The sequence below is a fragment of the Pseudophryne corroboree genome, chromosome 10 (assembly GCF_028390025.1).
Source record: "Pseudophryne corroboree isolate aPseCor3 chromosome 10, aPseCor3.hap2, whole genome shotgun sequence".
Classification (NCBI taxonomy): domain Eukaryota; kingdom Metazoa; phylum Chordata; class Amphibia; order Anura; family Myobatrachidae; genus Pseudophryne; species Pseudophryne corroboree.
The window spans coordinates 372,324,120-372,348,871 of NC_086453.1; the positions used below are offsets into that span (position 1 = coordinate 372,324,120).

At 50.4% G+C, this 24,752-nt stretch overlaps 1 protein-coding gene across 5 annotated transcripts in view; it reads left to right on the forward strand.

The window, feature by feature from the left end:
• Positions 1 to 24,752, forward strand: part of ROBO3 (roundabout guidance receptor 3) — a 510,456-nt gene that overhangs the window by 302,191 nt on the left and 183,513 nt on the right. For all 5 annotated transcript variants that reach the window (XM_063943746.1, XM_063943744.1, XM_063943747.1 and 2 more), the window contains exon 2: positions 7,483 to 7,809. In XM_063943746.1, coding sequence (XP_063799816.1) covers positions 7,483 to 7,809 — 327 coding nt within the window. The remainder of the gene's footprint in view (positions 1 to 7,482; positions 7,810 to 24,752) is intronic.

Below are 24,752 nucleotides of genomic sequence, written 5' to 3' on the forward strand. Positions count from 1 at the left end.
GAGTGGGGGAACCGAGGATAGAGGGAACAGCGAAGGGAGTAGGGGAACCGAGGATAGAGGGAACAGTGAAGGGAGTAGGGGAACCGAGGATAGAGGGAACAGCGAAGGGAGTGGGGGAACCGAGTTAAGAGGGAACAGCGAAGGGAGTGGGGGAACAGAGGATAGAGGGAACAGCGAAGGGAGTAGGGGAACCGAGGAAAGAGGGAACAGCGAAGGGAGTGGGGGAACCGAGGATAGAGGGAACAGTGAAGGGAGTAGGGGAACCGAGGATAGAGGGAACAGCGAAGGGAGTGGGGGAACCGAGGATAGAGGAAACAGCGTAGAGAGTGGGGGACCCGAGGATAGAGGGAATAGTGAAGGGAGTAGGGGAACCGAGGATAGAGGGAACAGCGAAGGGAGTGGGGGAACAGCGAAGGGAGTGGGGGAACCGAGGATAGAGGGAATAGTGAAGGGAGTAGGGGAACCGAGGATAGAGGGAACAGCGAAGAGAGTGGGGGAACCGAGGATAGAGGGAACAGTGAAGGGAGTAGGGGAACCGAGGATAGAGGGAACAGCGAAGGGAGTGGGGGAACCGAGGATAGAGGGAACAGCGAAGGGAGTAGGGGAACCGAGGATAGAGGGAACAGCAAAGGGAGTGGGGGAACCGAGGATAGAGGGAACAGTAAAGGGAGTGGGGGAACCGAGGATAGAGGGAACAGCGAAGGGAGTGGGGGAACCGAGGATAGAGGAAACAGCGTAGAGAGTGGGGGACCCGAGGATAGAGGGAATAGTGAAGGGAGTAGGGGAACCGAGGATAGAGGGAACAGCGAAGGGAGTAGGGGAACCGAGGATAGAGGGAATAGTGAAGGGAGTAGGGGAACCAAGGATAGAAGGAACAGCGTAGAGAGTGGGGGAACCGAGGATAGAGGGAACAGCGTAGAGAGTGGGGGACCCGAGGATAGAGGGAATAGTGAAGGGAGTAGGGGAACCGAGGATAGAGGGAACAGCGAAGGGAGTGGGGGACCCGAGGATAGAGGGAATAGTGAAGGGAGCAGGGGAACCGAGGATAGAGGGAACAGCGAAGGGAGTAGGGGACCCGAGGATAGAGGGAACAGCGTAGAGAGTGGGGGACCCGAGGATAGAGGGAATAGTGAAGGGAGTGGGGGAACCGAGGATAGAGGGAACAGTGAAGGGAGTGGGGGAACAGCGAAGGGAGTGGGGGAACCGAGGATAGAGGAAATAGTGAAGGGAGTAGGGGAACCGAGGATAGAGGGAACAGCGAAGGGAGTGGGGGAACCGAGGATAGAGGGAATAGTGAAGGGAGTAGGGGAACCGAGGATAGCGGGAACAGCGAAGGGAGTGGGGGAACAGCGAAGGGAGTGGGGGAACCGAGGATAGAGGGAATAGTGAAGGGAGTAGGGGAACCGAGGATAGAGGGAACAGCGAAGGGAGTAGGGGAACCGAGGATAGAGGGAACAGCGAAGGGAGTGGAGGAACCGAGGATAGAGGGAACAGCGAAGGGAGTGGGGGAACCGAGGATAGAGGGAATAGTGAAGGGAGTAGGGGAACCGAGGATAGCGGGAACAGCGAAGGGAGTGGGGGAACCGAGGATAGAGGGAACAGCGAAGGGAGTGGGGGAACCGAGGATAGAGGGAATAGTGAAGGGAGTAGGGGAACCGAGGATAGCGGGAACAGCGAAGGGAGTGGGGGAACAGCGAAGGGAGTGGGGGAACCGAGGATATAGGGAATAGTGAAGGGAGTAGGGGAACCGAGGATAGAGGGAACAGCGAAGGGAGTGGGGGAACCGAGGATAGAGGGAACAGTGAAGGGAGTAGGGGAACCGAGGATAGAGGGAACAGCGAAGGGAGTGGGGGAACCGAGGATAGAGGGAACAGCGAAGGGAGTGGGGGAACAGAGGATAGAGGGAACAGCGAAGGGAGTAGGGGAACCGAGAATAGAGGGAACAGCGAAGGGAGTGGGGGAACCGAGGATAGAGGGAATAGTGAAGGGAGTAGGGGAACCGAGGATAGCGGGAACAGCGAAGGGAGTGGGGGAACCGAGGATAGAGGGAATAGTGAAGGGAGTAGGGGAACCGAGGATAGAGGGAACAGCGAAGGGAGTGGGGGAACCGAGGATAGAGGGAACAGCGAAGGGAGTAGGGGAACCGAGGATAGAGGGAACAGCGAAGGGAGTAGGGGAACCGAGGATAGAGGGAACAGCGAAGAGAGTTGGGGAACCGAGGATAGAGGGAACAGTGTAGAGAGTGGGGGACCCGAGGATAGAGGGAATAGTGAAGGGAGTAGGGGAACCGAGGATAGAGGGAACAGCGAAGGGAGTAGGGGAACCGAGGATAGAGGGAACAGCGAAGAGAGTTGGGGAACCGAGGATAGAGGGAACAGTGTAGAGAGTGGGGGACCCGAGGATAGAGGGAATAGTGAAGGGAGTAGGGGAACCGAGGATAGAGGGAACAGCGAAGGGAGTGGGGGAACCGAGGATAGAGGGAACAGCGAAGGGAGTAGGAGAACCGAGGATAGAGGGAACAGCGAAGCGAGTGGGGGAACCGAGGATAGAGGGAACAGCGAAGGGAGTGGGGGAACTGAGGATAGATGGAACAGTGAAAGGAGTGGGGGAACAGAGGATAGAGGGAATAGCGTAGAGAGTGGGGGAACCGAGGATAGAGGGAATAGCTTAGGAAGTGGGGGAATCGAGGATAGAGGGAACAGTGAAGGGAGTAGGGGAACAGAGTATAGAGGGAATAGCGTATGGAGTAGGGGAACCGAGTATAGAGGGAATAGTATAGGGATGATTACTTGAAGCTTGCTCAGTACTGGGGGAACTGGCATTAGTACATACAATCATTGTGATGTTCCTTCCGATCAATAACGTGGCGGAGGCTGAGGATTCAGTGTCCAGGAGAGACCTGTCCATCACCCCCCTCCTATGGCTTCATATCTCTCCTTACATTCAGCTGTGCATTATCTGTGTGCAGCTAGTGCTATGGTTTTCCTGATCTTCTCCTACTTGTTACAAATCTTATTTTCTTTTGTTTGTATTATGTCAGATGTTGCCAGACTGTAAAATTATTTAACGCTCCGGAACTTTAACAAATCCCCATTTTATTGGTTCGTACTGCGGTTTCCATTTCGTGTTCTTAATGGCAGATCACATTTTCTAGTGCCCAGGAAGTGTTTATTATGTAAGCGCGCTCGTCCAGAGCCTCCAGTGCACTCCGCGGCCCCAGCCCCCAGTGCTAGGTGATGGAGAGAAATATACAGGAGGGAAATAATTCAGCCCGTGGGTGAATGTTTAGAATATGTAAATTATTATTAATATGCAAATGAAAGACACTGATGTACAAAGCGAGCAGACTGCTGCCTTTCCACCTCTAAACTGAGGCTAAAAATGAACCTCGATAAGAAAAAGAATGAATAAAAAATAAGTCTGAATAAATAATAATTATGTACTGAAAATCTTGTTTTAAAAAAACAACAACAAAGAGGAATTTTATTTTCAGATTTCTTTCCTTTATTGGTTTGTACTATAAACACTACATACATAGTGATGTTGAGGTGAAACTACTGTATATGTGTCACCCTTGTAGGGTGCATTAGCACTGATGAGAATGCATTTACCCTGTGACATTGCTGAGGTATGAGGCATCTCGGTGTGAGGCACAGAAACATGGCGGCCTGCTCTCTGTGGAAGGCGATGGGTACGTTGTACCTCGCTGCGGGTCAGTAGCACGCTGCAGGAGGGCCTATACTTACTGCAGAGTTTTCCAGTCCCCCCTACCATACAGAGATGTGTGTTAGCGGCTATGGATGGGAGACAGATTTGTCTGGTTAATGTGACGCCCTACGCTGATGATGAGAGGCAGACGAATATGGGGAACCGGCTCAGGTCATACTGTGGATGCCTCACTTGTTCAATAAGCCCCGAAACATCTACTCCCCCTGCAACTGGCCAAAACCTCCCCTTGCCTCTGCGGCTGTCCCCTCCGGTGGCTACTGGCTGGGGTTACGGTCGTTAAGTCGACATGCATTATTTATTTATTTATTAACCGTTTCTTATATAGCACAGCAAATTCCGTTGCGCGTTACAGTTGGACACACTGATACATCAAAACTAGGTAATAAACAAACAGTCAGAGGTAGGAGGGCCCTGCTCGCAAGCTTACAATCTATAGGGAAATAGGCATTGATACACAAGGAACGGTATTATCTATTGCATATTTGGCCACCGGATTGCAAAGGTTCTAGGTGGGCTGCATCAATGCAGCAATGATGAACCCTGGTCAGAAAGAAGGGAAAGTGAAGAAAGAGAAAATATGTGGAGGATATGTGCGGACTGTACAGTGGGGATATAATCGGATAGGAAAGCTTATGAAGGTTGAGTGAGCGGTGCTGGAATGTGATAAGCTAGCCTGAAGAGGTGAGTTTTCAGGGAACGTTTGAAGGTTTGGAGACTAGGGAAGAGTCTTATTGTGCATGGTAGGTCATTCCACAGAGTGGGTGCAGCCCGAAGGAAGTCCTGCAATCGTGCATGGGAGCGAGTAATGAGTGTGGATGAGAGACGCAGGTCTTGTGAAGATCAGAGAGGTCGGGTTGGGAGATATTTTGAGATGAGCGAAGAGATGTACATTGGTGTAGTATGGTTAATGGTCAACATTAGGCATTAGGTCGACGTGGCTGTTAGGTCGACAGGTAAAAAGGTCAACATGAGTTTTTCAAATTTTTTGGATTTTTTTCATACTTAACGATCCACATGGACTACGATTGAAACGGTAATCTGTGCCGAACGAAGTGGTAGCGGTGCACTAATTTGGGTTCCCCGTCACTTTACATTGAAAACGACATCAAAAACCTTGTGTCAACCTTTTGACCTGTCGACCTAGTACATGTCACCCTAATGACCATTTCGACCTATTGTCCCTGTCGACCTAATGCTTGTCGACCTTCCATGGTCGACCTAATGACTGTCGACCTAAGTTGTGTCTATCCAACGACCCATACCCACTAGCTGGGACTCCTCCAGCCAACCAGTAGAAGACCGGGCCGTCATTGCCTATAGATATGGCTTATTTATTGATGTCAGACAGCTCAGCTTCATTTTGCCAGATTGGGGTCTGGCAGGGCTTGGCCTGATGCAACCTGGGTTGAAGGCCCAACCGTTGACATTCCGTCCTTAGACTTCACTCAAAGCAGTAATCATATTAGAAAATAAAGACATTTATGTAAGGGCATTATAGGGGCAGTTGTTTTTAGCCTGGAAAAGGCATAAGGAAGTGATAAACCAGTGATAAGTGCAAGGTGATAAACGCACCAGCCAATCAGCTACTAACTGTTCATTTACATTTTGGAGCCGATTGGCTGGTGCGTTTATCACCTTGCAATTATCACTGGTTTATCGCTTCCTTATGCCTTCTCCAGGTTAATATATCTGCCCCATTGTGTTTTTCCAGTTGATATGCAGTTGCTACGGAGCTTTGCAGCTGCAGATTGTTTAATTTCTCTTCTGCAAATGCCTCAATTTCTATTCTGTGTGCCTCATGCGTCTTCGATGCCTCTGACTTTCAGTGCCGCTGATTTTCATACTTCTCTGTGTAGGAGGCAGCACTACTTGAAATGTTCTCTTACAGATGGCATCCTACGCCAGAAACTTTGAGGAAATAATATTTACTTAGATCCGGAGATACGAGTTTCAGGCGTGGGTCTTCTCAACGCTCTTCTGTCTGTGCGGCATTTAATTAGAACGTTTCTGAAGCGCGGCTGGCGGAACAGGACTGTAAATGACATTTGGAGACGACTGTAAATGACATTTGGGGACGGGATAGATTTCACGCCATATGGGAACATTGCAAACCCCATACTTGATCTTACAGTCTCAGCGAGGGGAATATCTCCAGCTACGGAAACACAATATCTGCTCAATTAGGAAGGCTGGTGCTTTCCACCCACCTCTTTCCTAATTACACGTGTAGCTGGAATTGATTGAAATAATTAGCTGCGCTCTGTATTGATTGTATTTTATTAAACCTGATTTCGTAGCCTCACAAAGCGATACTGAGACCCTTCGGAGGCTCAGAAGATCCCCCGTGGATTCCTGTGATCAGAATGATAAAATATAGGCATGTTAGTCCCGGGGAGTGGAGATGCTCAAAATGTTTTAAACCGCTTAGAAATTTGATAGAACATGTTCCGCCTAACACAGCGCTTCACCCTGATCTGAATTTGTAGCTTGGAATTTGCCAATTGCATCAAAATAAAATATTTTTATACTATTACGTATTTTCTTAGGTTTTTTTTCAAAATTGCAAATTTGACTTTGATCAAAGTTTACTGTTTGTACAGTTTCAGCCTATATCACGGAGGGGGGATTTAATGGATTAGTTGGTGAGTAAGGGGGATCTGTGGGGATCAGGACTCGGCTTATTTTATCCCGATTTTCACATGTGTAAATGTTGCTAGTAATCGGATGAATCTGAGGAGTCAGATGAAGGGGAGAGCCCTTGCTAGGTGGTGTTAGCTTTGCAGAAGAATGCAATTACATTTCATTTTGCAGAGCAAGATGAGTGAGCGCCAATCCATTTTATGAGCGTTCCTTGCTGCGCAAAGCCACTGTCACTCCTTAGTTGACCCCATAGAGATGATTTAGTACTGTGCACCACCACGTATTAAATAAGGCGCTTGCATTCACATGAAATCATTGCTCTGACATCAATCCGTAGCGCACGTTTGTGCGCCAGGTTGGCCGTAATGATACCAGGATTGGAATTCATGCTGCATAGTGCGTCTGTAACTTGTAAATGCTAATACGTAAAACCTTCCATTCATTGTAGTGCACTAGCAGGAAATGTCGCTTTAAACTATTAGCCGCCACCTCCATTTGTAGAAAATCTGCTTTATTATGTAAATGTGCTGCCAACGTCTATGGCCTCAAAAAAACAACTTTCTGAAGTCAAATTACTTTGGATAATTAATTATTCTAATCCGCTTTGAAAGCTAGAAAGCGTTTACAAATCCTGGGCTAATACTTCTGCCTGGACACCGTGTTCCTGTACTATGCTGCAGTCACGTCTAGCTGTATGTAAGCGGGCTATCGGAACCGTCCTGTAGCAGGGGTCTAATAATACGAACCTGTGGCTCTCCAGCTGTTGTAAAACTACAAGTCCCAGCATACCCTGCCACAGTTTTGCTATTAGGGAGTGCTAGAACTGTGGAAGGGCATGCTGGGATGTGTAGTTTCACAACAGCTGGATAGTAGCAGGTTGGCCAGGCCTGATCTATGCAGTAATGAGTGGCTAGTGCCTGTGTATTACAGAGTATTATTATTATCATTTATATGGCGCCACAAGGGTTCCGCAGCGCCTGTCAGAGTGGTATGATGCTGTATCCCGTTTCCCTGTAATTGGGGATCTTCTGTCATAAAATTACCTGTTCAGCGCCCTCCAGTGTCCGGTTCCAAGGCGATACTGATGATGTTTTCTGGTTCTGTGCTTTTCAGGATCCCGACCTCGCCTGGAAGATTTCCCCCCGCGGATCGTCGAACACCCGTCCGATCACATCGTCTCCAAGGGGGAACCTGCCACGCTGAACTGTAAGGCAGAGGGTCGCCCCACCCCCATCGTTGAGTGGTACAAAGATGGAGAGCGGGTGGAGACTGACAAGGACGACCCCCGCTCACACCGCATGCTGCTGCCCAGCGGTTCCCTCTTCTTCCTCCGTATTGTGCACGGACGACGAAGCAAACCCGACGAAGGGATTTATATCTGCGTGGCCCGAAACTACCTGGGGGAATCGGTCAGCCGGAACGCATCTCTGGAAGTCGCACGTAAGTTTTATATCGGGTCTCTGTGTGTGGGTGTGGTATGGAAGGTCGACAGTAAGTAGGTTGACCACTGTTGGTCGGCAGGTCAAACATAGTGTAGGTCGACAGGCCAATAGGTCGACATGAGTTTTTAAAAAAAATTGGTGTCGTTTTCTTCGTAAAGTGACCGGGAACCCCAATTAGTGCACCTTGCACATAGGAACGCCAATTAGTGCTCCGTTACCGCTGTGCTCGGCACAGGTTACTATTCCCAATCGTAATCCACGTGGATCATTAAGTATGAAAAAGTTTTTAAAAAAGAAAAAATTGTGAAAAAATGTCGACCTTTTGACCTGTCGACCTAGTTATTGTCGACCAATGGTGGTTACCTAGTTACTGTCGACCAATAGTGGTCGACCTAGTTACTGTCGACCTATAGACCGGATCCCGTGTGGGATTCCAGCTCTTTATGAGTTCCGCTATGGGGGCCTTAGTAGAACCCCACTACAGCTACCCAAGGGTGTACAGGAAATGTGGACACGGCAGTCCGTAGTGTTGCAGTGAAGCCCATTATTACACCTAGAGAACACAAATACACCTGGGGCAGGTAACAAAGATCAGTGACATTCCGGCACTTGTGCTATATGGCCGTAAATGTGGTTATTGTGAGAAGTGTACCTGGTTTTGTTAGCGTGTTGGACTTGATGACGGAACGGCGTGAGTTTCAGGTGCACCCTTTGAAGACAGAGGGATTCTTTCTGGCTGTGAACTTATAGAGTTTGTAAGTGATTAATATGTGCTACTATTATTTAACGAGACCGCTTAGGAACAGACAGACCGGTAAGAGACCGCTGCTCTCAGACTTATCGTCTATAGGATAATAGGGTATATAAAGTATATACATACATGATATAGATGTAACACACATACCGCAGCACTGGCCTGTATTGTGCAAATCTGATCAGTAGTGACTTATACTGGTTGCGATGGCGTCATACACTATAATGCGCAGTCACGGACACAAACATTATACCCAATAAGGACGACGCGGTTCCTCAGCTACCCGACAGCTGCCTGTCATGCTGGGACTTGTACTTCTACAGTGTGTAGGGAGCTGAGGACCGTCCCTGAGGGACTGATGGCAGAACACTGCGACCGCAGGGAGTAATGTGTCAGTAACTGGCAGAGGTGCCGGAACCCGTCCTGCCTCCAGGGTGTGGAACGCAGCTCCTCCGGCACTGAGATAGAAGTCTCTCTCTGTGTTCTCATCCCCCCCCCCCTATAAGGACTGTGAGAGGCCATTGTGGCTGATGGACCTTTTATTGATCTTTTGCACAGAAACAGTCATTTTCTGTGGCGTCCGCTGCTCTTTTCATCTGTCTGACGGCTGCGGATGAGTGAGTGAGCCCCCTCTCTCCATTCTCTCCCCAGAAGTTTATCAGTGCAGCTTCAGAGATCTACCAGACGTTTCCCCGGGGGACCTCATTTTATCGCACGCTCACCGGGGTTAAATGAGAAATTTTATATGACATAAATCAGCTTTGGCCGAAAAACGTCGCAAATAGCTGGGAGACTAGTAACGCTTTATAAATGGAATGGAAACCGCCATTTAGGAGAAAAGAAATAAACAGACGGGTTCGGTCTTAGCAGAGTTTGGTTTTAGGTCTTGCGCTCCAGAAATGCTGCCAGTATTATAAGCGAGGAGTCTATGGCGCTTACAGTAGAAATATTCAGGTATTTATAAGCTGCACACATATGCTGTAGCGCTGTACAAATGCCCAGATCACAGGCCGCGACAGAGACGGGGATAAATGGCGGTAACTAAAGCCAGCTTCAGAGGGCCAACCGATGTAGAAGGGTGAGGACTGGGGGGGTGGGAAGAAAACGTACCAGCGATTCGAGGAAAAGGGACTAGGTGTCGCTAATGTTTATCCCCCACAGGTAGTAATGTCACGCGTTTTACTAGGCCTACTGCGCAGCATGCAGACTGGGGCGACCGTGGAACCTATTGCGTTGGAGATGTCTCTTCTCTCTCGCATTACTTGGGTTAAGGAACGCAAATGGATTGCCGGTGGGTACCTGGCCTAAAAAGCCGGTGGGCCGTGGAGCCGGGAGAGGGCCATATGTGGTGGGGTAGGGAATATCACTGACCCCCTAATCGTTGCGTTGACATTAGAGGGAAAATGGCAGATTGCCGACGTGAAATATAAGAAGCGGACATTTATTTTTGATGGTTGCATAATGCGATGTAAGACGAGACTCAGAATAGCGGCCGTGCCAATTAAAATGGAGATTTGTTGCACTGGTGAAGCTGAGATTGTACTCGCTCATACTTTCATTGTGATCTGAGGCCGTCGTATAGAGAGAGCCTACATGGCACTGCGTTGTGGAAGAGCGGGCGTCGGAGGCAGCCATTGCTGCTCTCTCTTCCTTCAGTCCGCAAGGCAGCTGACGGCTGTGTGAGGAACCAGCCCAGCGTCATTATTAGAAGTGTCTTCCTAGTGTAGCTTCCTGTCCGGGTATCTGTCTGCATCTATCCAATCTCCACAGACATTACAATGTGCCACCATCAATCAGCCACAGGGGGGTCAGAGGTCGCTACTGTCAGCTGACTGTCCTTGGGACGCTCTCATATCTCCTGGGCCGGGTGACGCGATCAATTGGATTTTTATTGTCTTTGTTACTGAAATAAGAACAAAACAGTGGCCCTGGTTATTATTAGAATATATATATATATATATATAATAGAATATACAGTGTAGGGCAGTGCGGCCTGTAGATATTCCAGTTGGGAATAGATTATCCGGCTGCCGTTGGATCTATTTCTCTCTCTCTCCGTGTGTCATGTAAACTGCGCAGGTGTCACATCAAATAAGCCCCATACATTGAAAGGATCATCTCTGAATTGTAATTAAGGTATTGAATAGGATTATTTAACAAGACCCCCCCCCCCCCCCCCCATAACATTTGCAATAGAAATGTTATTTCCTTATTCTTCATATTATTAGAGGAATACAGTAATTCACTCCCGACTCTCACTTTGTGGCTCGCAGCCCAGAGAAAATACCCCATGACTGCTCTGCAGACCTGGGACGGGATTTGGGGCTATCCCGGCACCCTGCACTGTCTGTAGCGTAGCAGAGCCATGCAGGCAGGGAAGCAGTGGGCTGCAGATCTGAGGGTGAGATGTGTCCCAGTGAGTGATGACTTCTGCTACACACAATACCATATATCTCTCCATGTCTGTAATCTCTGTATATTTATCCCCTGACCTCTGGGACCTGTAACCTCTCTGGCTTCTGCTGAGGTGACTCCTTTGTCTTCACTAATGTGTCATGGAGGTAAAGATCTGCAAACAGACGGGGTGTAGAGCGGGAACCTTCTGTGTCACATAGAGATTAATGAGGCTGCCTCTCTATAACACACAATAGCTCCCTCTCAGTATAGGACATTACAGCCCTGACCATATCCTGCCAGGTGATCGGGGTCATCTTACACCTGTACCGGATGTAACCACCCACCCAGGGGCTACGCCTGCTGCTCTACCTGCGTGTCCATAGATAGCTGAAGCACCTGGGGGGGACACTCACAATAAGACAAACACACACTCCCAGTATACAGAGCAGTGCTCCCACCCAGACCCCCTGGTCTCCCAGTATACAGTGCGGTGCTCCCACCCAGACCCCCTGCTCTCCCAGTATACAGTGCGGTGCTCCCACCCAGACCCCCTGGTCTCCCAGTATACAGTGCGGTGCTCCCACCCAGACCCCCTGCTCTCCCAGTATACAGTGCGGTGCTCCCACCCAGACCCCCTGGTCTCCCAGTATACAGTGCGGTGCTCCCACCCAGACCCCCTGCTCTCCCAGTATACAGTGCGGTGCTCCCACCCAGACCCCCTGGTCTCCCAGTATACAGTGCGGTGCTCCCACCCAGACCCCCTGGTCTCCCAGTATACAGTGCGGTGCTCCCACCAGACCCCCTGGTCTCCTAGTATACAGTGCGGTGCTCCCACCAGACCCCCTGGTCTCCCAGTATACAGTGTGGTGCTCCCACCAGACCCCCTGCTCTCCCAGTATACAGAGCAGTGCTCCCACCCAGACCCCTGGTCTCCCAGTATACAGAGCAGTGCTCCCACCCAGACCCCTGGTCTCCCAGTATACAGTGCGGTGCTCCCACCCAGACCCCCTGCTCTCCCAGTATACAGTGCAGTGCTAACACTCAGACCCCCTGGTCTCCCAGTATACAGTGCGGTGCTCCTACCCAGACCCCCTGGTCTCCCAGTATACAGTGCAGTGCGACCCCCTGGTCTCCCAGTATACAGTGCGGTGCTCCCACCCAGACCCCCTGCTCTCCGAGTATACAGTATGGTGCTCCCACCCAGACCCCCTGCTCTCCCAGTATACAGTGCAGTGCTCCCACCAGACCCCCTGCTCTCCCAGTATACAGTGCGGTGCTCCCACCCAGACCCCATGCTCTCCCACTATACAGTGCGGTGCTCCCACCAGACCCCCTGCTCTCCCAGTATACAGTGCAGTGCTCCCACCCAGACCCCCTGGTCTCCCAGTATACAGTGCAGTGCTCCCACCCAGACCCCCTGCTCTCCCAGTATACAGTGCGGTGCTCCCACCCAGACCCCCTGGTCTCCCAGTATACAGTGCAGTGCTAACACCCAGACCCCCTGCTCTCCCAGTAAACAGTGCGGTGCTCCCACCCAGACCCCCTGATCTACCAGTATACAGTATGGTGCTGCCACCCAGACCCCCTGCTCTCCCAGTATACAGTGCAGTGCTCCCACCAGACCCCCTGCTCTCCCAGTATACAGTGCGGTGCTCCCATCCAGACCCCCTGCTCTCCCAGTATACAATGCAGTGCTCCCACCCAGACACCCTGGTCTCCCAGTATACAGTGCGGTGCTCCCATCCAGACCCCTGCTCTCCCAGTATACAATGCAGTGCTCCCACCCAGACCCCCTGCTCTCCCTGTATACAATGCAGTGCTCCCACCCAGACCCCCTGCTCTCCCTGTATACAGTGCGGTGCTCCCACCAGACCCCCTGATCTACCAGTATACAGTATGGTGCTCCCACCCAGACCCCCTGCTCTCCCAGTATACAGTGCAGTGCTCCCACCAGACCCCCTGCTCTCCCAGTATACAGTGCGGTGCTCTCACTTAGACCCCCTGGTCTCCCAGTATACAGTGCGGTGCTCTCACCCAGACCCCCTGCTCTCCCAGTATACATTGCAGTGCTCCCACCCAGACCCCCTGGTCTCCCAGTTTACAGTGCGGTGCTCCCACCCAGACCCCATGGTCTCCCAGTATACAGTGCGGTGCTCCCACCCAGACCCCCTGCTCTCCCAGTATACAGGTCGGTGCTCCCACCCAGACCCCCTGGTCTCCCAGTATACAGTGCGGTGCTCCCACCCAGACCCCCTGGTCTCCCAGTATACAGTGCGGTGCTCCCACCCAGACCCCCTGGTCTCCCAGTATACAGTGCGGTGCTCCCACCCAGACCCCCTGGTCTCCCAGTATACAGTGCGGTGCTCCCACCCAGACCCCCTGGTCTCCCAGTATACAGTGCGGTGCTCCCACCCAGACCCCATGGTCTCCCAGTATACAGTGCGGTGCTCCCACCCAGACCCCCTGCTCTCCCAGTATACAGGTCGGTGCTCCCACCCAGACCCCCTGGTCTCCCAGTATACAGTGCGGTGCTCCCACCCAGACCCCCTGGTCTCCCAGTATACAGTGCGGTGCTCCCACCCAGACCCCCTGGTCTCCCAGTATACAGAGCAGTGCTCCCACCCAGACCCCCTGATCTCCCAGTATACAGTGCGGTGCTCCCACCCAGACCCCCTTGTCTCCCAGTATACAGTGCGGTGCTCCCACCCAGACCCCCTGGTCTCCCAGTATACAGTGCGGTGCTCCCACCCAGACCCCCTGGTCTCCCAGTATACAGTGCGGTGCTCCCACCCAGACCCCCTGGTCTCCCAGTATACAGTGCGGTGCTCCCACCCAGACCCCCTGCTCTCCCAGTATACAGTGCGGTGCTCTCACCCAGACCCCCTGGTCTCCCAGTATACAGTGCGGTGCTCACACCCAGACCCCCTGCTCTCCCAGTATACAGTGCGGTGTTCCCACCCAGACCCCCTGGTCTCCCAGTATACAGTGCGGTGCTCCCACCCAGACCCCCTGGTCTCCCAGTATACAGTGCAGTGCTCCCACCCAGACCCCCTGGTCTCCCAGTATACAGAGTAGTGCTCCCACCAGACCCCCTGGTCTCCCAGTATACAGTGCGGTGCTCACACCCAGACCCCCTGCTCTCCCAGTATACAGAGTAGTGCTCCCACCCAGACCCCCTGGTCTCCCAGTATACAGTGCGGTGCTCCCACCCAGACCCCCTGGTCTCCCAGTATACAGTGCCGTGTTCCCACCCAGACCCCCTGGTCTCCCAGTATACAGAGTAGTGCTCCCACCAGACCCCCTGGTCTCCCAGTATACAGAGCAGCTGCAGACGAGGGGGCTGATAAGATAGATAGCAGCTTCCAGTAAATAGCTTTGCCCAGTAATGATTTACTCCCCTCATCAGAGTTTATAGCTGTGATAAAACCCGTCCATTCCACACACTTTATTGTGTTTACAAATGTTCTTCACACTCTGCTGACTTCTGCTGTATCCCCAAACTATTATGTCCAATATTTAACTCCGCAGATTCCCTGATAGCACTATGTGTATATATGTAGCCAGTGTGTGTATATAAACAAGGAACAACAATGGGGAACATTAAAGACGCAATATAAAACAATGTCTTTCATCTTGCAGTGTAATGATTCTGGAAATAGAGACATTTATGTTTGTAATTAAATAGAGAACGGTCCTGTATGAGGTGGGTGTGATGCTGATGTGGTGACTTTCTATAGTCTACTTCATGGTATATGTGTAATACAGGCTACTCTATAGGTAACACTGAGCAGCCGCTGACAGAAATATGTACAAGGGGTGTACTACAGCCTTCTACATGGTCACCTATATAACATATTTTACAAATGTACGTCTCACCCCACCTGGTGCCCCGGGAAGGCGTTTCTACCAGCAGCACAGAGTATATCAGGAGATGAGTGATGTGTCAGTGAGGACAGAGCTGCATGTGACAGGGGCAGTGACATGATGTGAGGAGGGGAATGGAGGCAGCAGGAAGCCACAGACTGAAAGTTATATAGTGGGAGGAGCAGGTCCCCAGCAGCACAGAGTATATCAGGAGATGAATGATGTGTAAGTGAGGACAGGGCTGCATGTGACAGGGGCAGTGACATGATGTGAGGAGGGGAATGGAGGCAGCAGGAAGCCACAAACTAAGAGTTATATAGTGGGAGGAGCAGGGTCCCCAGCAGCACAGAGTATATCAGGAGATGAGTGATGTGTCAGTGAGGACAGGGCTGCATGTGACAGGGGCAGTGACATGATGTGAGGAGGGGAATGGAGGCAGCAGGAAGCCACAGACAGAGAGTTATATAGTGGGAGGAGCAGGGTCCCCAGCAGCACAGAGTATATCAGGAGATGAGTGATGTGTCAGTGAGGACAGGGCTGCATGTGACACAGGCAGTGACATGATGTGAGGAGGGGAATGGAGGCAGCAGGAAGCCACAGACTGAGTTATATAGTGGGAGGAGCAGGGTACACCAGCAGCACAGAGTATATCAGGAGATGAGAGATGTGTCAGTGAGGACAGGGCTGCATGTGACAGGGGCAGTGACATGATGTGAGGAGGGGAATGGAGGTAGCAGGAAGCCACAGACTGAGAGTTATATAGTGGGAGGAGCAGGGTCCCCAGCAGCACAGAGTATATCAGGAGATGAGTGATGTGTCAGTGAGGACAGAGCTGCATGTGACAGGGGCAGTGACATGATGTGAGGAGGGGAATGGAGGCAGCAGGAAGCCACAGACTGAAAGTTATATAGTGGGAGGAGCAGGTCCCCAGCAGCACAGAGTATATCAGGAGATGAATGATGTGTAAGTGAGGACAGGGCTGCATGTAACAGGGGCAGTGACATGATGTGAGGAGGGGAATGGAGGCAGCAGGAAGCCACAGACTAAGAGTTATATAGTGGGAGGAGCAGGGTCCCCAGCAGCACAGAGTATATCAGGAGATGAGTGATGTGTCAGTGAGGACAGGGCTGCATGTGACAGGGGCAGTGACATGATGTGAGGAGGGGAATGGAGGCAGCAGGAAGCCACAGACAGAGAGTTATATAGTGGGAGGAGCAGGGTCCCCAGCAGCACAGAGTATATCAGGAGATGAGTGATGTGTCAGTGAGGACAAGGTTGCATGTGACAGGGGCAGTGACATGATGTGAGGAGGGGAATGGAGGCAGCAGGAAGCCACAGACTGAGAGTTATATAGTGGGAGGAGCAGGGTCCCCAGCAGCACAGAGTATATCAGGAGATGAGTGATGTGTCAGTGAGGACAGGGCTGCATGTGACAGGGGCAGTGACATGATGTGAGGAGGGGAATGGAGGCAGCAGGAAGTCACAGACTGAGAGTTATATAGTGGTAGGAGCAGGGTCCCCAGCAGCACAGAGTATATCAGGAGATGAGTGATGTGTCAGTGAGGACAGGGCTGCATGTGACAGGGGCAGTGACATGATGTGAGGAGGGGAATGGAGGCAGCAGGAAGTCACAGACTATAACTCTCAGTCTGTGGCTTCCTGCTGCCTCCATTCCCCTCCTCACACCATGTCACTGCCCCTGTCACATGCAGCTCTGTCCTCACTGACACATCACTCATCTCCTGTTATACTCTGTGCTGCTGGGGACCCTGCTTCTCCCACTATATAACTCTCAGTCTGTGGCTTCCTGCTGCCTCCATTCCTCTCCGCACATCATGTCTCTGCCCCTGTCACATTCAGCCCTGTCCTCACTGACACATCACTCATCTCCTGATATACTCTGTGCTGCTGGGGACCCTGCTCCTCCCACTATATAACTCTCAGTCTGTGGCTTCCTGCTGCCTCCATTCTCTCCTCCCATCACGTCACTGCCCCTGTCACATGCAGCCCTGTCCTCACTGACATATCACTCATCTCCTGATATACTCTGTGCTGCTGGGGGACCCTGCTCCTCCCACTATATAACTCTTAGTCTGTGGCTTCCTGCTGCCTCCATTCCCCTCCTCACATCATGTCACTGCCCCTGTCACATGCAGCCCTGTCCTCACTGACACATCACTCATCTCCTGATATACTCTGTGCTGCTGGGGACCTGCTCCTCCCACTATATAACTTTCAGTCTGTGGCTTCCTGCTGCCTCCATTCCCCTCCTCACATCATGTCACTGCCCCTGTCACATGCAGCCCTGTCCTCACTGACACATCACTCATCTCCTGATATACTCTGTGCTGCTTGGGACCCTGCTCCTCCCACTATATAACTCTCATAGTGGGAGGAGCAGGGTCCCAAGCAGCACAGAGTATATCAGGAGATGAGTGATGTGTCAGTGAGGACAGGGCTGCATGTGACAGGGGCAGTGACATGATGTGAGGAGGGGAATGGAGGCAGCAGGAAGCCACAGACTGAAAGTTATATAGTGGGAGGAGCAGGTCCCCAGCAGCACAGAGTATATCAGGAGATGAGTGATGTGTCAGTGAGGACAGGGCTGCATGTGACAGGGGCAGTAACATGATGTGAGGAGGGGAATGGAGGCAGCAGGAAGCCACAGACTGAGAGTTATATAGTGGGAGGAGCAGGGTCCCCAGCAGCACAGAGTATATCAGGAGATGAGTGATGTGTCAGTGAGGACAGGGCTGCATGTGACAGGGGCAGTAACATGATGTGAGGAGGGGAATGGAGGCAGCAGGAAGCCACAGACTGAGAGTTATATAGTGGGAGGAGCAGGGTCCCCAGCAGCACAGAGTATATCAGGAGATGAGTGATGTGTCAGTGAGGACAGAGCTGCATGTGACAGGGGCAGTGACATGGTGTGAGGAGGGGAATGGAGGCAGCAGGAAGCCACAGATTGAGAGTTATATAGTGGGAGGAGCAGGGTCCCCAGCAGCACAGAGTATATCAGGAGATGAGTGATGTGTCAGTGAGGACAGGGCTGCATGTGACAGGGGCAGTAACATGATGTGAGGAGGGGAATGGAGGCAGCAGGAAGTCGCAGACTGAGAGTTATATAGTGGGAGAAGCAGGGTCCCCAGCAGCACAGAGTACATCAGAAGATGAGTGATGTGTTAGTGAGGACAGGGCTGCATGTGACAGGGGCAGTGACATGATGTGAGGAGGGGAATGGAGGCAGCAGGAAGCCACAGACTGAGAGTTATATAGTGGGAGAAGCAGGGTCCCCAGCAGCACAAATATATCAGGAGATGAGTGATGTGTCAGTGAGGACAAGGCTGCATGTGACAGGGGCAGTGACATGATGTGAGGAGGGGAATGGAGGCAGCAGGAAGCCACAGACTGAGAGTTATATAGTGGGAGGAGCAGGGTCCCCAGCAGCACAGAGTATATCAGGAGATGAGTGATGTGTCAGTGAGGACAGAGCTGCATGTGACAGGGGCAGTGACATGGTGTGAGGAGGGGAATGGAGGCAGCAGGAAGCCACAGACTGAGAGTTATATAGTGGGAGGAGCAGGGTCCCCAGCAGCACAGAGTATATCAGGAGATGAGTGATGTGTCAGTGAGGAAAGGACTGCATGTGACATGATGTGAGGAGGGGAATGGAGGCAGTAGGAAGCCACAGACTGAGAGTTATATAGTGAGAGAAGCAGGATCCCCAGCAGCACAGAGTATATCAGGAGATGAGTGATGTGTCAGTGAGGACAGGGCTGCATGTGACAGGGGCAGTGACATGATGTGAGGAGGGGAATGGAGGCAACAGGAAGCCACAGACTGAGAGTTATATAGTGGGAGGGGCAGGGTATACCAGCAGCGCAGAGTATATCAGGAAATGTTTTTTATTTAAAACTTGCATCAAAATTTACAATATATACAGAATAAAACAAATATATAAATACATTATACAATAATAATAATAATAATAATAATAATAATAATAATAATAATGATTAACAAACAACTCAAATTTACATCCCTTGAATAAATAATATACACTGTATATATAAATATTCAGAAATAATACTCCAAACCAACCACCACCCTCACCAACACTCCACCCAAATCTACACACTTATGTTTAAGAAAAACTGAGCAAATCTAGTTAAGTGTATGCAAACCTATTCCACAAAACATGAAAGTACTCAAAATCTATGGGATGTGAAAGGAAGAAAAGACCCTAAAGCTAGATTTAGAGAGGACTTCTACCACCCACTCAAGGGGGTTTCAGGTGGCCCCACCAACGAGACCAGCTGACCGCATCCATCCTCTCCTTATCCAGGACCATCATCCTTTCCACCTCGTGCAGAATTAAATCCACCACCACTTCACAGGGAAGGACTTTATTTCTTATGGACACCTGACACCGTGCCATCCAAGTGTGATATCTAACTGCTAAACTGACTAAAAAAATGGTGGTCAAATTAAATCTACCATATCTTTTGAATGCTCCATAAGCCCACTCAGGGTAACTAAGCCCCGAAAGGCACGGGATACGTAAAGCTCTTGAAACTCTCTTGTAAATTTCTACGTTAAAGGGGCACCTGATGAAGAAATGGTCCATTGTCTCCACCTCCCCTAGACATTCCTCCCGTGGACAACCACGATCACTGGCATTTCTCCACATCATGTTCCCCTTTACGTAAAGCTTCCCGTGGAAAGAAAGCCAAGCAATATCTCTGAACTTCAGCGGTATTCTCTCCGAATTAATCAGAGCCAACCCTGCTGAAGCGACATCACTCGGGCAATCCCTTAGTGACAGCAGAACATGAAAGTGGGTTCGCAAAATCCTCTCCCCCAACACCTTCCTGGAAAGACTTTTGACTTCCCCCACTTCCAGTCCCCAACGCTTTATCACTTTCAAGCACTGGATAACGTAGATCGGGAGATACCCATGCCGAATTTGGGGACTCTTCACTTGGCCCCCTTCTAACCAAAACCTGAGGAAGGGAGACACCCAGATCTCAAAGCCACTTGCCCATCGAGGGGGAGTCTCTAACAGTAGGCTCCCAAAATTAAGTTTTACAAAGGTTGTTACAAAAAAGACCACAGGGTTGACCATACTCAAACCCCCGTCTTTCCTCGACTTATAAGTGATGCCCCTCTTGACGATATGAACAGAATAAATGAGAGTTCAATTTGGTCCATAAAGATTGAGGCAAGAAGCACACATAGCTGACGTACAGAAAGATCGGGATCAGGTAGGTTTTGCACAAGTCAACCTTTTCCCTGTAAGAGAATTTCCATCTCTTCCAGCTCTCTACTTTCCGGGCAGCATTTTCCAGAGTTCTCTCCCAATTTAGAGTGGCATAGTCACCATGGTCGAAACAGATGCCTAAAATCTTTATCTGTGAACTGGCCAGGGGGAGGCTGTCCGGAAGGCAGAATTCCTCGCCTTCCTCCCCCATCCAGAAAACGTCACACTTCTCATGGTTTATTCTGGAGCATGAAGCTTCAGAGTATTCACAGATGAGATTTTCTACTTCACGTGCCTCTGCCACTGATGACAGAACCACTGTGACATCATCTGCGTAAGCCACTACCTTCAGACGGATCTCCGGTCCCAGCTGCACTCCTCCCACTGCACCGTTCTCTACCCTTCTGATGAAGGGATCGATCGCGAATACATATAGAAGGGGGCTCAGGGGGCATCCCTGACGAACACCAGAGCTCACGCCAAAGGTAGGACCCACCCAACCATTAACAAGTGGGAAGCTCTCGGCCTGACTGTATATTGTTCTTAGCCAATTCACCACCCTGACTGGAAAACCATACCTTTCAAGCAAGGCCCACAGGTACTCATGATTTACTCGGTCAAAAGCCTTAGACTGATCTAATGCCAGCAAGTACTTTCCCCATTTCTCAGCACGGCACCGCTCTATGGCCTCCCGGACGCCAAGGACTGCACTAAAGGTGCTGCGGCCCTTCACAGTACAGTGCTGAGATGGAGAAAGCAGTTGTTCAGAAAATTCCAACAACCTATTAAAAAGTACTTTTGCCAAAATCTTTCTATCTGTATTGAGAAGGGCGATGGGGCGCCAGTTCTCAATGCGAGATGGATCCTTACCTTTGGACAACAATATGAGAGCAGATAACCTCATAGAAGGAGGGAGAATTCCCTCGTCCAGGCACTCATTATATACTTCTACAAGGCGGGGAATCAAGAGGTCTGCAAAAGCTATATAAAACTCAGATGTTAACCCATCTGTGTTAGGCGCCGGGGTCCGCTCGTCGGTGCGGCCCGGCGCCTAGCAACCAGGGACGCCGTGCGCGTACAGCCGCCGGCTCCCTGGCAACGCTAGACGCCGGGCGCACGGAGCCGCTCTGACCCTAGCAACGGGGACGCCACGTTCGGGCCGCGTTCCCCGTTGCTGGGTCTGTTCTAATTGTATCTTGATGTGCTGATTGTATCATGGTGTGCTGGCCGTGCAGCATGCAAGCTGCACGGCATTAATTGTGATGACCCAGTCTGGCTCCTGATTGGGGAGCTCACACTTATAAGCACCCTTTGGACTTCTCACAGACGCCGGTGATAGCTTCCTGTTTGCCTTTGTCAGTTGCAGAGAGTTTCCAGTCCTGCTCAATCCGGTTGTTCCTGTCCTCAGTGGTCCTGTACTCGGATATTTGTCATCTATTCCTGGAGTCTGACCGAGCACCTTTAACATCCTGTGGTGTTCGTGAGTCGCGGCGCAGCCGTGTGTTGCGGCTTGTCCGCTTACTGTTTATTATTTAGTATATTTGTGTTCTGGAGCTTTTGCGGAGGATTCCGCTCCCACAGATCCACTCTGGTATCCAGCGGTGCTGGATAGGAGTAACGGATCAGTGGATCTTTGGTTGTCCTTTTCCCTGGCGGCTAGTCCGCACATACCTTGGTTTAAGTTAGTTAGCTTGTAACCCCTGGCCTGGTTGCTTAGTCAGAGGGCCCCTTGTTATCACCCTGTCTCGGATTTCCCTTTGTCTCCCATTAAGACCTGAGGGGGCATCGGGGTTGGGCAGACATAATCCGCCCTTCGAACGCGGCTGCCATGGGCTCAAGCAACCATAGTCTCGCAGGGGATTTCTGATAACACGGGCGAGACAACGGAGTTAGGGCGCCAGGGGTTACTAGGCTCTCCTGCTCCCACAACCAGCAAATCTTCCCAGTACTCAGACCTCTGCCATTAGATCTCCTCTGGTCTGGAGTACGGGAATCATAACATTATCACCGGCCAGACAAAAAAAAAAAAAAATTTAAAATTAACAGGAGTTAATTTTTTTTTACTTATTCAGTTGGGAGATTTTTGTCGGCCTCATGAATCCCACCGGTGTTGGGCCAAATCCTGGCCAGCTTCTAGTTAGTCAGATTCAAGAACTTACTCAGATGGTTCAGGATCTGTCCCTCTGGGTGAGGTCACAGGAAGATCTGTTACGGACTTCCCCGAGGGTCATTCCTGAACCAAAAATGCATCTGCCTGACCGTTTTTCTGGGGATAGAAAACAGTTTTTTTAATTTTAAAGAGTCTTGTAAACTTTATTTTCGTTTAAGACCAGTCTCCTCAGGTACGGAGGCTCAGCAGGTTGGAATTATTATTTCTCTGCTTCAGGGGGATCCTCAGACCTGGGCTTTTGGTTTAAAGACAGACGATCCAGCCTTATTGTCTGTAGACGCCTTTTTAAAATCGTTAGGGCTACTGTATGACGACCCTGATAGAGAGGCGTCCGCTGAGAGTCAGTTGCGTGCTCTCAGACAGGGTAGGAATCCCGCAGAGATTTATTGTACGGAGTTTCGCCGTTGGTCGAACGACTGTGGATGGAATGACCCAGCCCTGCGCAGTCAGTTTCGCCTCGGCTTATCTGAATCTATTAAAGACAGTCTCCTTCAGTATCCCGCTCCTGAGACTCTCGATAAACTCATGGAGCTCTCTATTAAGATAGATCGTCGGCTCAGAGAGCGGAGGGCTGAAAAAGGAGCGTCTGTCGGGTCTACTCCTTGTGTTTTTTCCATCCCTGTGGACATGGAGGAGCCTATGCAGATAGGTCTCTCCAAATTGTCTCCTGAAGAAAGAACCAGGAGGCAAAATTCTGGTCTTTGTTTATACTGTGGAGGTAAGGGACATTTTGCCCGTAGTTGTCCGAACAAGTCGGGAAACTTCCCGACCAAGTGAGTTGTGAGGGGGTTCACTTTGGTCTGCAGCTTATCTCCTCAAGTAATTCACTGTTAGTTCCTGCTAAAGTTTCCTTTGGCAGCCTCTGTTCCTCGGTCTCTGCTTTTGTGGACAGTGGAGCTGCAGGGAACTTTATGGATTTAACATGGGCCAAGGCCTTAGGTATTCCTCAGTTAACCTTGGGTAGGTGTGTCACCATGCATGGTTTAGATGGGAGTCCCTTGTCCAATGGGGTTATTTCTCTTTGTACACCTCCTGTTTTACTTTCGGTAGGAGCTCTGCATTCTGAAAAGATTGAGTTTTTCCTTACCCATTGTCCAGCAGTTCCTGTGGTTCTGGGTCACCCTTGGCTGGCCTTTCATAATCCCATCATTGATTGGCAGTCGGGGGAGATCTTACAATGGGGTACCATCTGTAATAAAGAATGTATTACGCTTCCTATCCGAGTAGCTGCCGCCGTTCCCGCACCCATTCCTGTGGAATACCAGGATTTTGTTGATGTATTTTCCAAGGGCAATGCGGATATTCTGCCTCCCCATAGGCCTTATGATTGTGCCATTGAGCTAATTCCTGGTGCCACGTTGCCTAAAGGAAGGTTATATGCATTGTCTGGTCCTGAAACTGTGGCCATGAATGAGTATGTGAAAGAAAGCCTTGGGAAAGGATTTATCAGGCCATCCAAATCCCCTTTAAGTGCAGGTTTCTTCTTCGTAGAGAAGAAGGATGGTTCTCTCAGACCCTGCATTGATTTTAGAGCTTTGAATAAAATCTCAGTAAAGAATACTTACCCTCTGCCGCTGATCTCTGTCCTCTTTGATCAGCTACGTTCGGCTGTGATTTTTTCTAAGATTGACCTGAGAGGAGCATATAACCTCATCAGAATCAAGTCAGGGGATGAGTGGAAAACGGCATTCAGTACTCAGTCAGGCCACTATGAGTATCTGGTCATGCCATTTGGCCTGTCTAACGCTCCGGCAGTCTTCCAGGATCTCATTAACGATGTGCTCCGTGAATTTCTTGGAAGGTTCGTTGTAGTCTACTTAGACGATATTTTGATATATTCTGATTCTGTAGAACAACATGTTACCCAGGTGCGTCAAGTTCTAAAAAAATTACGTGAAAATCACCTGTATGCCAAGCTGGAGAAGTGTGAATTTCATGTTACGGAGGTATCCTTTTTAGGGTACATTATTTCCCCTCGGGGATTCTGTATGGAACCAAAGAAGCTCCAAGCCATCCTTAGTTGGGCGCAACCCACCAACTTAAAAGCAATTCAGCGCTTTTTAGGGTTTGCGAACTATTATAGAAGATTTATTCACTCTCTCTGACCTAGTTGCTCCCATTGTGGCACTAACTAAGAAGGGAGCAGATCCTACCAATTGGTCACGTGAAGCTGAGTTATCTTTTCAGGCCTTGAAACAAGCCTTTGTCTCAGCCCCTGTCCTCAGACATCCCAACCCAGAATTGCCTTTCATTGTTGAGGTTGATGCCTCGGAGGTTGGAGTGGGGGCTATCTTATCTCAGAAGGATCCGGATTCCCTTGAATTACATCCTTGTGCCTTTATGTCCAGGAAATTCTCATCTGCAGAATCCAACTACGATGTTGGTAACCGGGAATTGCTGGCTATTAAATGGGCTTTCGAGGAGTGGAGGCATTGGCTTGAAGGAGCGACTCATACTATTTCAGTTTTGACTGATCACAAAAATCTTCAATACATT